Consider the following 15,124-nt stretch of genomic DNA (forward strand, 5'->3'; position numbering starts at 1 on the left):
TAGATTTAAAAATAGTAATATTAGGTACACAAACAGGAAGGTAATTATTAAGCTGGAATTCAGTTCCCTGGGGAAGTGCTGAAGAAATTCTGTTTTTCACAGTTGAACTATTGTTTTCTCTCCTATGCTGATAGGAAGTTTGACATTTGACTTAGATCAGGAATGAGGAGTATTTGAGTGAATGAAGGCCACATTCATATTTTGGGAACAGCTTGATGGTGATGGTGGGTGAAGTGATGATGTGCTTGAGATTTCATGGTTTGTTTGAGGTGGTGTTCTGAATCTGAGGGATATTTTGATGAATATTCTACAGTGCACAGAAATGCAAAAATGAAAAAACTTTTGACACAGGATGAAAGAGACTGATTATTAATCAGTCCTTTCTTCTGATTAGTTGTTCCCTGTTATTCAGGTCTGGTCGGAACACAATGATGTAACATTTGGGGAAAAAGATGCAACTCAGAAGCCCACCACCTGAGGCTAAGATAGAAAAGATCTCCACAGCCACCATGTATTTCCCCTTGGAGCTCAGGTATGCTGGGACAAAGGACAGCCAAACACTGCAAAAGACCAACATGCTGAAGGTGATGAACTTGGCTTCATTGAAACTATCAGGTAACTTCCTGGCAAGAAAAGCTGTGGTGAAGCTGATAAGAGCCAGGAAGCCCATGTAGCCAAGCACACAATAAAACATGGTCACAGAGCCTTCGTTACACTGCAGGATAATTTCTTCAGTCACTGAGGTCATATCAACATCTGGGAATGGGGGAGCCATTGTCAGCCACAGAGTACAAATGCCTGCTTGGATGAGGGAACAGGAAACAATAATGCAATTAGTTAGTTTTTTCCCCACCCACTTCCTCATTCGGGATCCTGGTTTGGTGGCCATAAAAGCCAGAACCACTGTGATGGTTTTTGCCAAGACAGAAGAAACAGCCACCGAGAAGACCATGCCAAAAGTTGTTTGTCGGAGGAGACAGGTCCATTTTCCTGGGGGGCCAATGAATAGGAGTGCCGAAAGGAAGCAGAGCAGGAGGGCGATGAGGAGAGTGTAGGTCAGGTCCCGGTTGTTGGCTACAACAATGGAAGTGTTGTGGTGCCTCAGAAATGCTCCAAGCACAAGAACTGTAGTCAAAGAAAAAGAATGTGCAAGGCAGGCTAAACTGATCCCTAAGGGTTCCTTATAATTCAAGAAGCTAATACTTTTGAGAATACAAATGTTGCGTTTCTTGTTCGGATAGTATTTGTCTTTGCATCTAGAACATTCATTTGTGTCTGAAAAAGAAGAAATGATGTGATATTATTCTCATACATATTCTCTATATCTGTCAAGCATGGCATAATCATAATACTACAGTTATAAAGCTAATTGATGATCATGAATGCGTATTCTTTATAATATTTAATAAACTTTATAAAATATTATGATTACCAAGATTCCTGCTAAATTTAATTGGCAGAAAAAATTATTTATTTAATAGTATTTGATATCTCTTTATCAACATTATCCATCCATCCATCCATCCATCCATCCATCCATCCATCCATCCATCTAAATGTTTTGTGGGTCCTTATTTTAATCAAAGCCCTAAAGGATGGGAGAAGTCAATAGCTATGGGTCCGTGTGGGATATCACAGGCATATCAAAGATTGTGAAATGGAATTCAGGAGCAGCAAATCATCAAGACCAAGAAATTATGAATGTAATGAAAGATAGAAAAATAGATAGGGTATCTATGAAATTGATAGGAAAGGGAAGACTGTAAGAAATCTGATTGCAATTTGTCTGCTCTTGTAGAATGAATATGTCCAGGGAAGCAAAAATGCAGTTTTTTTTTTTTTTTTTTAATGAATGAAAGAGCTTTGGAAGTATTAATTGATGTCACCTACAATAGGTTGTTAGGAGTGTGTGTGAAAGCAGGAATCAATAGATTGACAATAGGTGCATGTTAACAATGGTGAATGGTAACAATGGGAGACAAAAAACAGTTCAATTTGGGGAAAGATTTTACAATATTCTGAATGAATTTAGTCAATGCAAATAAAAAAATCTGCTAGATGAGAAAGGATGAGATGAGAAAGGTCAACGTGAGAGGCAGCATGGTACAATATCTAACAGACTTTGAGAACAAGGGAGGGTGGGGGGAGAAAGTCCATTACAAAAGAGATTCCATAGTCCAAGGGAGAAGAGAAGCACAAGAAAGAGACTTAGAGTAAGGTTGCCTTAATTAGAGTAGGTATTAGCTGATGTGGAGAATCATGTTGGCAGGCTTTCAAGATTCTATTCCTTTAAGCAACTAGTCATAAACATCATTCCAGAACTTCCAATGCTTTTAGCTTTCTGATTCAGCTGGCCCCTAAGGGCTTCACAGAATGTGAACAAAGAGTTTATTATATGTTTGTGGATTGATGGGAAGTATATGATCAAAAGATTGAAGAATGGAATTTGCAAAAATTTGGAGTTGAAGGTTGCTTGCTAAATGTGATAACAACAGTGTATGATTGAAGTAAAGCATGTGTGAGAATAAATGGAATGCTTAGCAAATGGTTTAGCATAAGCCAGGGAGTAAGACACATCACAAGTGAGTGATGTGCCCTTGGTTGCTTAATATGAATAAATGAACAAATATATGAGGAATGCTTGTAGTGACATTAGAGGTATGTTGGTTCAGGATACAAATTTGTATCCTGAAGCAAAAAGGGCCATATTACAACATCTCAAATATAAAACAATATAAAATAAAAACTAAAACTCATACAAAAAAGGCTGAAGCAATAAGTAGTGTAAGGAAGACCCCTGAAGCCATGGTCATTGCTAAATGTTTAGCAAGATTATTGGAAAAAGATGAAGTGATTTAATTCTTATTTTAATTTTAAACCTATTTGATTTTCACATTTAAAATTCAAATAAGAATTCAACTCTATCAGCTGATCTTTGATCTCCTAGGGGGAATATGAGAACCTCCTGCTCAGAGGAGCAATTAAGATTTGTAACAATTGGTGTCTTGATTTCTGTCCTCCATTTAATGTATAGAAAACCTTCCAGTACTACATGTGAAAAAGGTTTGACTTCTCTATTGAAATATATACAAGTGTGTTTTTCATAGAGGATATTGATGTATTGACCAGTTGTAACTCTATTGATCATTCATTCATTCAGGTCCAGAAATATGATCTAGAATGTATGAAGGTACTTCAAATTTATGTTGTTTATGTGGTAACAAAAAGGGTCATTTTATCATGTCTGGTAGACTGCTAAAAAAGTCAGAAAACTTTGAGTTCAAATACATATAATGATAGAAAGAATTTTGCAGATCGACATTCAGTTGAAACCAGAACTTTTCTTGCTGAGATTAATGGATAGAGAATGAGAAAAGAGTCTCCTGTGAGATGGCTGTATGCACAAAAATGGAAAGACTCTGAAATACCCATAATGGAGGAATGAATGGTGAAGATGAGAGAACTAGGAGAGACAGCAAAATTGACTTGTCTGATTAGACAAAGAACAACTACATTTATTAGTGACTGGAAACTTGGTAAAATATTTGCTAAAGAAGAGAAAATTAATGGTGAAATGTCAAGATGTACAAATGCTGGTCCAACTCTTGAGAGGAATGCTGAAAGAAATGAAAATATGTGTGTATAAGAGCATACTTTTGCCCACGCTGTTATATAGAAATAGCAGCAGAGGTCTTACATGGGTGTGTCAAAGGTCATCAGTGAGTGTGATCAATGCTGTCTGTTTCTGTAGTCTATCTCAGCCTGAAACCTAATTGGGTGCAGACAAACCGCTTCCTCCAGGATCCTCTGAAGCTGCAATAGTGAATGGTCTTAGTGTAAACTAGTTTTAATTACATTTCTTTTTATTTTTCTTAGGTTCATGCCTTTAATTTCTTTTTGATACCATCTCTTATTCTTTTTCTGTGTTCTGCATTATGATGTTTAAGCTGGAAAGAAATAGCACGATGGGTAAGGATGTATGTATTTACAGTATGTCTCAATGGCCTTAATACATTTAAAAATATTATTGTTTTGCCTTAAATCAATTCATGTTATGTAGAGCTTGACTACTATATGAAATAGTTTTTATTTTCTCTCCTGGACTAGCTTCAGTTTAAAAATGCCATGTCTTATTCTTTCCTTCTTTCTACAGAGATCTGTATGTTTCTCATTGATTTGGGAGAACCAGTTGCTGTTTGGTTATTCTGAGTTTCAAATATTAATTTGATTGAATTTAATCAAAAAGCATTGACTGTTGTTTTGTTTACTAAACAATCAGGAGTGGATGAGCATCTCTCACCATTCTTGGCTGAAATTCTCCCTTCTGGGCACGGGATGCAGTCATAGCAGCAAAATGGCTCTCCTTCCTTCACTTTTTTGCTGAAACCGGGATAACAGCTCTCACTGCAGACAGAAATGGGCATCGCCTGGACATGAAAGAGGAAAATGATACACTGGAGGAGGGAGCTGGAAGGTTTTTAGTCCAGTGGACATCTTGGAAATGATGAGAGGATGTCATGGGCATCTTCCCAGTTGAGGGAGAGGAATAATAGTTTGGAAAGCATTTTTACACCGTAAAAGCAGCAATACAGTATAAAGCTCAGCTAAATACATATAATTGTTTTTAGACTAAAGAAGTGCAACCATGACTTCTGAAAAGAGAGAGAAAAACCTGGACTGCTAAGGTTAAATGTAGCCTGGGCCCACAGTGGGCTGGGAATGAGACAAATTGTGTCATGAGGACATGATGCCCCACTAACTTTCACCTAAAAATTGTAAATGGGTCATCTTTATGCCACAGATAATCGGATATCATGATGAATTCTAGGAGTTGCTTATGGGGAAATAACTTTTATGTAAAAATTTACTATTGTCCAATATGATGAATTCACATATCAAATTAAAGAAAGCATGTTAATTCAGAAGCAGGGACAATAATTAAATCCTACCTGGTTAAACCAGCTGTGCCATGTAATGATGTCATTATTGATGGTTAATATTTTATCTGGATGAGCGGAATGATCCACATTTCCAACTTTCATACGAAGAAAAGATTTGTTTGGGAATGCAATCAAGTTGATAATATCAAATCCAGCTGCTACAATCCAATTCTGATCAAAGGATACCTGTTCCCCAGCGCTATTGTTAAAAGCAACATTTCTGAGAAAATAGTGGAGCTAAATTGAAAAGAAAAATGCAAGAGTTTTGGAAGACTAAATTTCCAATTTCCATGCTGATATATTTCAAACAGAAAAGCAGACATTTAGTTGCATTCTAGGCACTTTCTTTCTCATTGCATTGCAATAAAAGATGAGATGGAGTCAGGGATATGAATTAAAAGGACCAATAAGACAGCCCAGATTATTTTTGGTCAAAAATGAGATAGAAGTCAAGGATCTGATTAATGGTCCCCTAACTTTCCCACAAATTCTTGCTTAATAGAAAAAATGTTTACCAAACTACAGATATACAATCTTCTAGATTCACATAATCATGAAGACATACAAAGATATATTTGCATGTGAGATTCATGGGGATGGAAAACAGGCTTTCTAAAGTTATAATTATGAGTTAACTAACATAGGAAGACATCTAACAAAAATCAATGGACAAGAGTAATATAGTAATCAATAATAAAGATAAAGATAATCAATAATTAAAGAATCACAGCATTCTGATTGAAGCATGATTTTTCCTCAATTCTAGGACATTGGAAGTCAGTCTACATACAGACTCAAGGTTCCTATCCAGTTGACAGTCATAGTATTTTGCCTCTTGAGGGTATTACCTGCCAGAAGTCTTGACTATGAATCTTCCTTCCTACTCTATCCATCCTTGGTCTATAGGTATCTCTAGAGGAGGATAACGCATGTAAAGCATGAGCCATGGCATAAATAGCGTTGTAGACACCGTAGCTGTGGCCAGTCATGTCCATTTCAAAAAAGGTTCCGGGAAGGCTCCCTAAATTCTCTTTTCCATTGCAAATATTCTCCTCCACATCACTCATAATTATATCTGGGAATACACAGTCAAAGGCATTTTGCCAGAATTGTCTGATAAACCCATCTTCCTTTGTGTTGAAGGGGTTTAGTTTCTCAACAAATGATCTGAACTCTGGCAGAGCAGTGGAGTGCACTGTGAAGGAAAGGGCCCCATCAATTATTTGGATATCCCAAGTACGTTGAAAAGGGATTAAACTGAACTCCATCTGTGCTGTCATTATCCACACAATACCTTTTGGTTTACTTCTCACCTCTTCTATATTTGGAATATACTGCAGCCATAACAAATTTCCCATGGCAAAAGATTCTCCATTGTACACCAGTGCATTAGCTTTACCACCCATGGCATCATCATAGATTTTTGCCCCTCGCTGAAGCATGCCATCAAGTGTAGTGAAATCAATTACTTTGGGCAATTGTTGAATGAAAGAAACACAAACCCCATTTTTGGAAAAAAGAGGAATCACTCTGTGTATAAATTTTTCTCCCTGGTCATTGTTCATGATAAGGATTCCAATCCATGTCCAATTAAAATGCAGGAGCAGTGAGACAATCCCTCTATGCTGAAGCTCTTCTGGGGGAACCATCTGGTAAAAGGAAAGGCCTGGGGTTTTATCATTCATGACTGGAACAGGGCCATAAATGAGCTAGAGAAACAGGAAAAGAACATAAGAGCAGCATCTAGATAACACTTTCAAGTGTTCATAGTGATAAACATACTGTATATTGAATTAATAATCTTTATACCAACCCTTTAAAACAGCCTTGCCTGCCTCATTGAGATAGGAATTCCCAGAATGTCTATTTCTGGAATTTGTGGTTGTGGAAGGCATAACAGCCCAGATGGTGTTGGGAGTCTGTTGAATGCCATTTCACTGATGCTCCAGATCTGGAGGAATTACTTACATGAACTTATCTAAAACCTAGCAGCAGGTTCATAGGTGATGGATAATTGCTGCTTCATATTTCCGAAATACAGGAAGATGATATATAATCCTTGTATTGTCGAAGGCTTTCATGGCCGGAATACGATGGCTGGTGTGGGTCTTCCGGGCTGTGTGGCCATGTTCTGGAAGTTTTGTTTCCTAATGTTTCGCCAGCATCTGTGACCGGCATCTTCAGAGAGCAGGAGCACAGACAGGAGTAGTTCTCTCTGTGCCCAGGATGATGTGACCCTTTTGTGGATATTTATGGAGATCTGAAGGGGGGATTGGGGATGTGTGGGCGGGTTGGGGGGTTGGGGGTTGGGGGGGTAGGGTGTGTGTGGGGGGTAGGGGGTTTGGGTTAACAAGTGGCTGCTTGTTTTGGTATCAAAATATGTGTGTATCTTCCTGGGGATTAGGCAGGGTTTTTTCTTCTATTGAGTTGTTAATGAGTGGCTGCTGGGGGTGATTAGTATGTTCATTGTGTGAACTGTTCACATGTCCTGGTGGTTGAGCTGAAGATGCCGGTCACAGATGCTGGCGAAACGTTAGGAAACAAAACTTCCAGAACACGGCCACACAGCCCGGAAGATCCACACCAGCCATATATAATCCTTGTTTGTCCACATGCATGGGTATACCTAATAGTTTTGTCTACATGTGCAGATGGTGAATGTTATGTCCATATTTATGTAAAATATTAAATGGTTAAATTACTACAGTTGCTGATGAAACAAAACAGTTACTTCAGTGATAGTTAAAGACCATTTAGATTTGCAGACCTTACTTTACTTGCAACATTGTTTGCAATATAAGAACACAAAATGTAACTTTATAAAGAAATGTCTAGCCACACAACCAATCACAGTGCAATCATCACAACCCATGGAAAAAATACTCTGCCATATATCAAAAACATTTCAGAAACAACCAACAGCTTACTATAACCCTTGGCATCTCTGTAGTGCACAAGGTAACAAAATATATTTAAAGCATCTTAAGCATACCCAAAGACCCTTTAGCTAAAGAAGACAAAGCACTCATTTACAACATGTAATGTAAGGACGATGAAAACTACTATGTAGGAGAAAGTAGCAGATTTATAGAACACACCCATGAATATCAATTGGCAGTCAAAAGACACAATGACATTTCCTTAATTTCACAACAGTGATGGTTTCAGTTGGAAAGTGGTACAGATTTTATATTATGCCAGGTCTAAGAAAGGAGGAGAATTTCTAGAAGACTGGCATTGACAGATTAGCCATCAGTAGGCATGTGGAAATAAAACATTCCATTTATAAAACATTCAAAAAGAACAACCAAAAATTGAGGAAAGGCAATCAGCCTTAAGCATATCCTCTCTTATCTCATCCCTGTTAACCAACATCCAGAGAAGCAGCAACTAGCACAGATGAGCAGGGACAATCAGTGTCAAAACTGGTAGGACAAGCTGCTATATATAATTATCCACCAAATCTCGCTTCATATTAATACATTGAACTTTGTCCATGTGTTCATGTATGTGTGTGCCTGAATTGCTGAAATGGGGCCAACTGTTCTTGCTGCAGACAGACACAGGTATCACCTGGAAATAAAAGAGGAAAAGGATACAGTAGAGGAGGGAACCAGAAACTTTTTGTTCCAGTGGCCACGTTTGAAATGATGAGAGAATGTCATGGGCATCTTCCTGATTTAAGAAGAGGAATAATAGTTTGGAAACTACTTTTACATTGTAATAGCACCAGTGTAAAGCTTAGTTCAGAATAATTGTTTTAGATTAAACGAACGCAATCATGAGTTCTGAAAAGAGAAAAAAAAATCTGAATTGAATCTTGGCAGATCTGTCATCCTCCCTTAGTTGTTGCATACATGGAGATTTGGGGATCAAGTCCACCAACAACAGCTTTGCAATTATTCTGGATATTTTGTATCTAGTTGGAAAAAAATATTTATTAATGTGCAATTAAATTTTATAGATATTGAAACTACAGATATTTTTTCAGTCTCTAACAATATTAAAAAACCCCAAATATTTCTTTCTTTCTATCTATCTATCTATCTATCTATCTATCTATCTATCTATCTATCTATCTATCTATCTATCTCAAATTTGTCATGCCTCATCTTGTTGAAATGACTCGGCAGAGTACAGGAAAGATAATGACAAAATGACAAAAATCTTCCTATATGCAGAGCTTGATTCATCCAGTTTAAAGGAAATAAGACATATGGTTGAATTTTTCTTGAAATGTATCACTGAAAATCTTTGCAAATTAAACTAATCATGTGCACATTTGGGTCCATGAGTCTTAATTTATTGAGCATTAATGTTTTAGATCGATTTTGACTGGATCTCATTCCAGCTCACTGGCTGAGTTCACACCAGTGCTTAACACTAACCCAGGTCAACAAATCCCAGTTATACTGTTCTTGAAATACAATGCATCCAGATAAATGAAACACCTAATGATAAAATATGATGGCATGGTTCATGCAACTTGCTAAGAAATTGGTTGAGCTTTGAAGAAATCACTGAACCACAAAAATGTGCATACCATTTTAGTCTAATCCATGAGGTTGTTTAGATCCAGCCACCCAGTTTGGATCCACTTCAGGTACTTATTCTTTATCAGACTGCTATTTACTAATATTAAAGGCAAAAACCAAAGCCAAATCAAAACCCAGACACAGGAAAAGTAGCTTCTTTCAGTAATTTGTAATAAATTGAATAGTTGGGCAATGTGAGCCCAATGCACACCACAAAAATAACTAAAAAAAGATTTAAGTCAAAGAAGTCAGATTTCATGGAACTATTTTTAAACTCCTGAACTGCATATTTGAGTATACTTGATACTGCAAAAGAAACCTGCATTGTGAAAGTATGACACTAAAAGTAGTGTGAATTTTACATGCAAATGATGTCCTACCTGTGGAATCTTATACATATCTAAGATAGTTGCCACATGAAGGGAGACCTGGGCATCCAGACCTCCAATAACAGCTACAACATTATTCTGGATGCTACATAGGTAGTTGGGGACCAGTCTCTCAGCTGCTGATAGAAGTAGCATGGTGGCCTGATAGGTCCTTTGAGCATTGTCATAGCTATCATAAATATGGAAGCCCAAGGTGAGGTTGGGTAAGATTTGTGGGTTTTCATTGATCTCCTTGACTGCAAATGCCAAAGCCAGGATGTGCTGGTAATTCTTAGGGACTCCACTGCAATGAGAGTTGCATTGCACATCAGAAGGATATTCTCCCTGTTCTTAAATTCAAATCAGTAGTTATAGCATAAGAGGCCAGCTCCATTAAGTAATCCTGTCTTTCTGACATGGTAAATTAACAACCATAAGGATGTAGAATTAATATACAGTATACATATCTACAGCTGTATATGCTTAAATAATATTCATTGTCAGAACGCAGACATTTCTGCAGGAATAATTTCAGACATAAAGCACAGGGAATGCCTGAAATTGACATATATAAGGTGGCTTTCAGAAACAAAGAGATTAGTCCTCTGGCATAGAGCCAGGCTCATAGAAATTGTTGCATTGTTAAGTGGAGTAGAAGATTTTGCAGCATATTTGAAGGAGTCATTGTTTTATGGGATACAAGGTGACTTAATATATATTATATAGGAGGACTGTGTAGAAAAATGCAAAAGAGCTCCATATCAGCATTCCCCAAGTTGCCTGCCCCACAGTATTGCACAGCCAGTGTAGGAATGGCTGAGAATTATTGGAGTGGAAGCCCACCTATTTGGAGATATTCAGTTTTGGGAAGTTTACTTTAAACTTTTCGTTATATTCCACACTATATGTTGCCTGGTTGAGAAAAGAATGCTGTTCTTAGCATCTCCTTAATTTCTCCCAACTCAATCAGCTATTATTATTTTCTGATGGCAATGATATAATCCATTCTTTCAGCAATCAAAAATACAAGAAACTATAAACAAATAATAATTACATTGCTTACATAAACTGTCCAGGCGGTAAGGGTTGTTCTGCAAAGGTGACTTTTTCAGAGACTGGACCAACCTGAGATGCAATTCCACCAACCATAAGGTCTCCTGGATGATGGTACTTGTGATATGGAGGATACGGGTGAATGATGCTGCACTTGTGAGTTATGCAGACCACATGGGGACTCAGCACTAGCATTAAGGCCAGTAAAATTGCCCTCCCCATTACAAGGGAAAATCTCAAAGAACCCCTCTTATTTCTAGGACAAAGCCATTAGTGTTTCTGTAATTGACACACCCTGACTCTTTAAGTCTGAATCTTGGTGTATCCAGCATCATATTTGGGGATCCTTACCAATCCATAAGCCTGCCTTATTTCTCTTCAGCTCTAAATGGCACTGATATTTTAAGAGAAAGAGAGAGAATCAATATCCTACATCAGCCTCTTTTTTTAGTTTTTCTACTGGGCACTGATTTCAGTGGGATTTTGAGAAACAGCAGAATTAAAAACAGTAATTTAGGTGCACAAACAAGAAGGTAATTATTAAACTGGAGTTCAGGTCCCTAGGGGGGTCCTGATGAAATCATGAGTTTCACAGCTGAACTATTGTTTTCTGTCCTATTCTTATAAGAACTAGGACATTAGGGAAGGATCAAGAATGGGGAATATTTGAGTGATTGAAGGCTACATTCATATTTTGGGAACAGTTTGATGGTGATGGTGGGTGAAGTGATGATGCCAAGAGATGTGCTTGAGATTTTCATGGGTTTGTTTGAGGTGGTATTCTGAAGCTGGCTTGCTGATAATGTGAGCCAACTTTGGATGAATGAAAAATTTGTGTGGTCAGACTTGAATTTTACAGAAATGTGGGACCACCAAATGATTGATTGTAATATAAATAGGGAGCATTTCTGTTTAAACAGGAATAAAAGGCATGGAGTCATAAACTATTCAGTCCAAATCATTGCTTAATTTCTTTAAAATTGAGCAGCACACACAGACATAGAGAAGGACAAAAGGAAAGTAAATATCTGATGGTGTTGTGATAGGACTTATGGTGAACATTTTTCTTAAATTCTGCCACCAGAAATCTATTACTTTCCTGATGTAGCCAGGGACTTTTGTTTCCCTGCTTTGACACTGCTTTATACATGAAAAGTGGGATACTCATTTTATAACTCAGCCTTGTAGCCATTAAAAATTTTTAAAAAGTGAAAAACCTACTTCAAATTTCTTTTACTGAGCAAGTGAACAGGAGTTTGCCAGGAAAGTTTAATAAAGTCTACTTAACCAGCCCACTGACAATAATGCTTTCCTGTTAATACAGTTTAGGAGAAATGCTTGAGCAGAAAACAACTAAAACCCTATTAGGATGGACTTAGAAAAGTGTAGAAGGAATCTCAAGTCTCTGGGGAATGAGATGGTCTACTGATGAAAGCTGAGAGATAAAGGACGATCAGGGAACTCCTCTGATCTCTCCAAGGGATGCAGTAGTTTCTGTGCTGTATCCTTACCTAAACCCTGCCCATGAGAGATCCAAATACTCTGCTTCCTCTAGGGCCCTTTGCGGTTGGGGGGCCATCACTTTCTCCAAGGAAGGGAAGGTTGGAGACAGGTCTATAGTTGTCCAAAGTGGTCAGATCAAGTGAAGGCTTCTTAACCATAGGGCATGTACACGTCCTTCAGAGGTGATGGAAATATTCCCTGAATCAGAAGTTGATTATGTTCAGATCCAATCTCCTGCTACTTCACGGGAAGCCTTAACCAAACATGAAGGACAGGAATCCAACTCAGAAGGGATACAGTTAACATCTGTCATAGGGACCACCCTCTGGAATACCATACCCAGTGAGATTGTCCCCAATCCTGCCAGCCTTTAACAAAGCATGGAAGATCTGGAAGTGTTCCAGGGCATGGGTTTCATGAGGTTAGATGGGCCATGATATATTATTGTTCTGTTGAATGTTTATTGCAGAGGTGGCTATCCATTTCCTTGGGAGTTAAATATTTAAAGTTATCTGAGATCTGTTCACTGGATGAGGCCCCAGGCATCTTCATTGATGCTGTCCAGCTGGAGTTTAGATTCTCATGAATCTGAAGCATTTTGTCCATCAAATGTTGTGAGAATTCTTCAGGGTGGCCTTTTGGTCTTGGTGAACATCCTTTCCAAGAAGGGAATGAATCACCTTAAAAAAGACAACTGGGTGGCATTCTACCAACCCTATAAGTGTGGCCAAAGATTTCCCTTTTGCTGCTGTAATTACCACTGTGTATTCACACATGCACCTGTACCAGTGTTTGGTCAGACTTGAGACAAATCTTCCCCAAGTGGCACTCTTGGTTGCTTTATCTCTTTGTCCTCTTGAGTAAGTAAAGCAAGAGGTGGAGAGTGGATGTGAGAGGCCACTCTGATTCAATCCAGTTAAGCAATCTGAATGTCCCTGTATTCCAGTGGGTGACCAGAGTCTTGATTGAACTCCCCATCAGATGCTCAGGAAAATTCCCAGGAGTCCTCAGAATACTTACAGGATCCATCAAGGTGGACCATTTTAATAGGTTCTTTCCCTCTTGGGAAAGTCACACCTCAAAACCCTGCAGCAGTCAGAGAATGATCTGCATGTCAAGGGATAATGTTTTTCAGGGTAAGTAGGCCCTGAGAAAAAACTACATATTGTGTGTGTCCTCTCATTTGTGTAGGGCCTTGATAAGTTGGGTTGGTCTGTGGTTGTCATGTGGCCATAAAATGCTGGAACAGTCCAGACCACTTATCAAGGGAAGTTATTTTAAAGTCCCCCAACATTACAACTTGGAGCAACTCCAGCAGCACCCAGCAATTGGAGTTGGGCAGTGTGGGAATGACATCGAAGCAGCAGACCCAACTGGCACTTTTGACTTAGCTGCCCAAAGAATTCCCCAGGGGAGCTTGCAGAAGCAAAGTACATGGCTTGGGATACGTCTTGCCTGAGCTGCAGTACTGGAAGGTTTGCTCCTGTGCATTTGCCAAGTTCAAATGAAGCCTCTCTTTTCAGTTGCCAGCTATCTTCACAAAATATGAGGGAGATTTTTTTTATTCTTTGTTCTTTGAGTGGGGGACATGGCTATCCTACCTCCTCCTAGAACATAGGCATGGCTAATGCCAAAGTTTTCCATTTCTTCAGCTGTGAAATGACAAAAGTGAAAGTCTTTCCTTCGCGCCTCCTGTTGCTTGCTGATGACAATTTCTAGCCATTATATCACTGATTCTGTGAGATATGCTGGACCTTCTCATGGGTGGAAGGGGGATCACTGCTTGTCAATAAACTATTTGCCAGTGCCTTGCTGTGCTAATCCTTGTTTCCTGGCCAAACCTGGCATTGTACCCTGAAGAGAGCACCCTTCCTAAGCTCCAGGATTCAGACTCCTTATTTTCCTTCCACTCTAAGCTTCAAAGGAAGAGTAGCCAGGAGGGTATTGGGAAACTCTAAAAGCCATGAGCATGATAAAAGCTTCTCATCCCACCCTACCCTTTGGTAATCTGATACTTCTTAATTTTTTTTCCTGTTGAGAAACTGAAACTGAGGCTCTCTCTCTCCCTCAACCTGTTTTGCACTGAAAAAGGTGAATTGCTTATTCAGTGGAGTATTGGCTTTTCATTTCCTATTACCAAGTTTGACAACAAAATCTTTGTGGTGTGCTGGGTTACACTTCAACTTAACAAAGGCACTTTGGGTTAGAGACTCATTGAGGAGGGGAATTTTATACATTAATTTTGCATAGAATAAATTAATTTGTTGAATGTCAAAAGCTACCTACAAACAGCTAGTTTGCCACCAATTATATGGTAGTACCCCGCCAAGCAATCCTTAACTTTGCTTGCAGTTCTAGAACTACATGGCAACTCATGCCTGCAAATTCCCAACTTCATGTAAGAATGGAAACACACATTTCAAACAACGGTACTGCCCCCATTCTCTCCTTCAGTAATGAACTAGGCTCTTCTACACTGAAAGTGCAAACAGCATCAAATGCTATTGATTTTTAAGGAGACTTACACATTCAGGAAGTCCAAAAATGAAACTAAAATTAGCATCCAATCAATATAATTTATTAAATAATTTTTGTGCTTAATGGCATAAATGATAAGATAATAGCCATTTGTTGTTCAATAGTTACCATTAATAGTTTATAGGTTAACACAAATGTCTTAATCAGTTAACAGTCTAAAGGCTGAGATGCTAGGCTACAGTGGGCA

The 15,124-nt window shown here is 38.4% G+C and overlaps 1 protein-coding gene across 1 annotated transcript; it reads right to left on the reverse strand.

The window, feature by feature from the left end:
• Window positions 1–373: 373 nt before the first annotated feature.
• On the reverse strand, window positions 374–11,091 carry LOC148215719 (vomeronasal type-2 receptor 26-like). Its single transcript, XM_088142409.1, has 6 exons — window positions 10,907–11,091; window positions 9,856–10,147; window positions 5,789–6,649; window positions 4,950–5,177; window positions 4,301–4,427; window positions 374–1,275 (listed from the first exon to the last, which is right to left on the reverse strand). Exons 1-6 carry the CDS (start codon window positions 11,089–11,091, stop codon window positions 374–376), a joined length of 2,595 nt encoding a protein of 864 aa, XP_087998535.1.
• Window positions 11,092–15,124: the final 4,033 nt, after the last annotated feature.

Source organism: Python bivittatus, unplaced genomic scaffold (assembly GCF_059951505.1).
Source record: "Python bivittatus isolate LINGU-HERP-01145 unplaced genomic scaffold, Pbiv_v1 ctg000440_np1212, whole genome shotgun sequence".
Lineage (NCBI taxonomy): Eukaryota > Metazoa > Chordata > Lepidosauria > Squamata > Pythonidae > Python > Python bivittatus.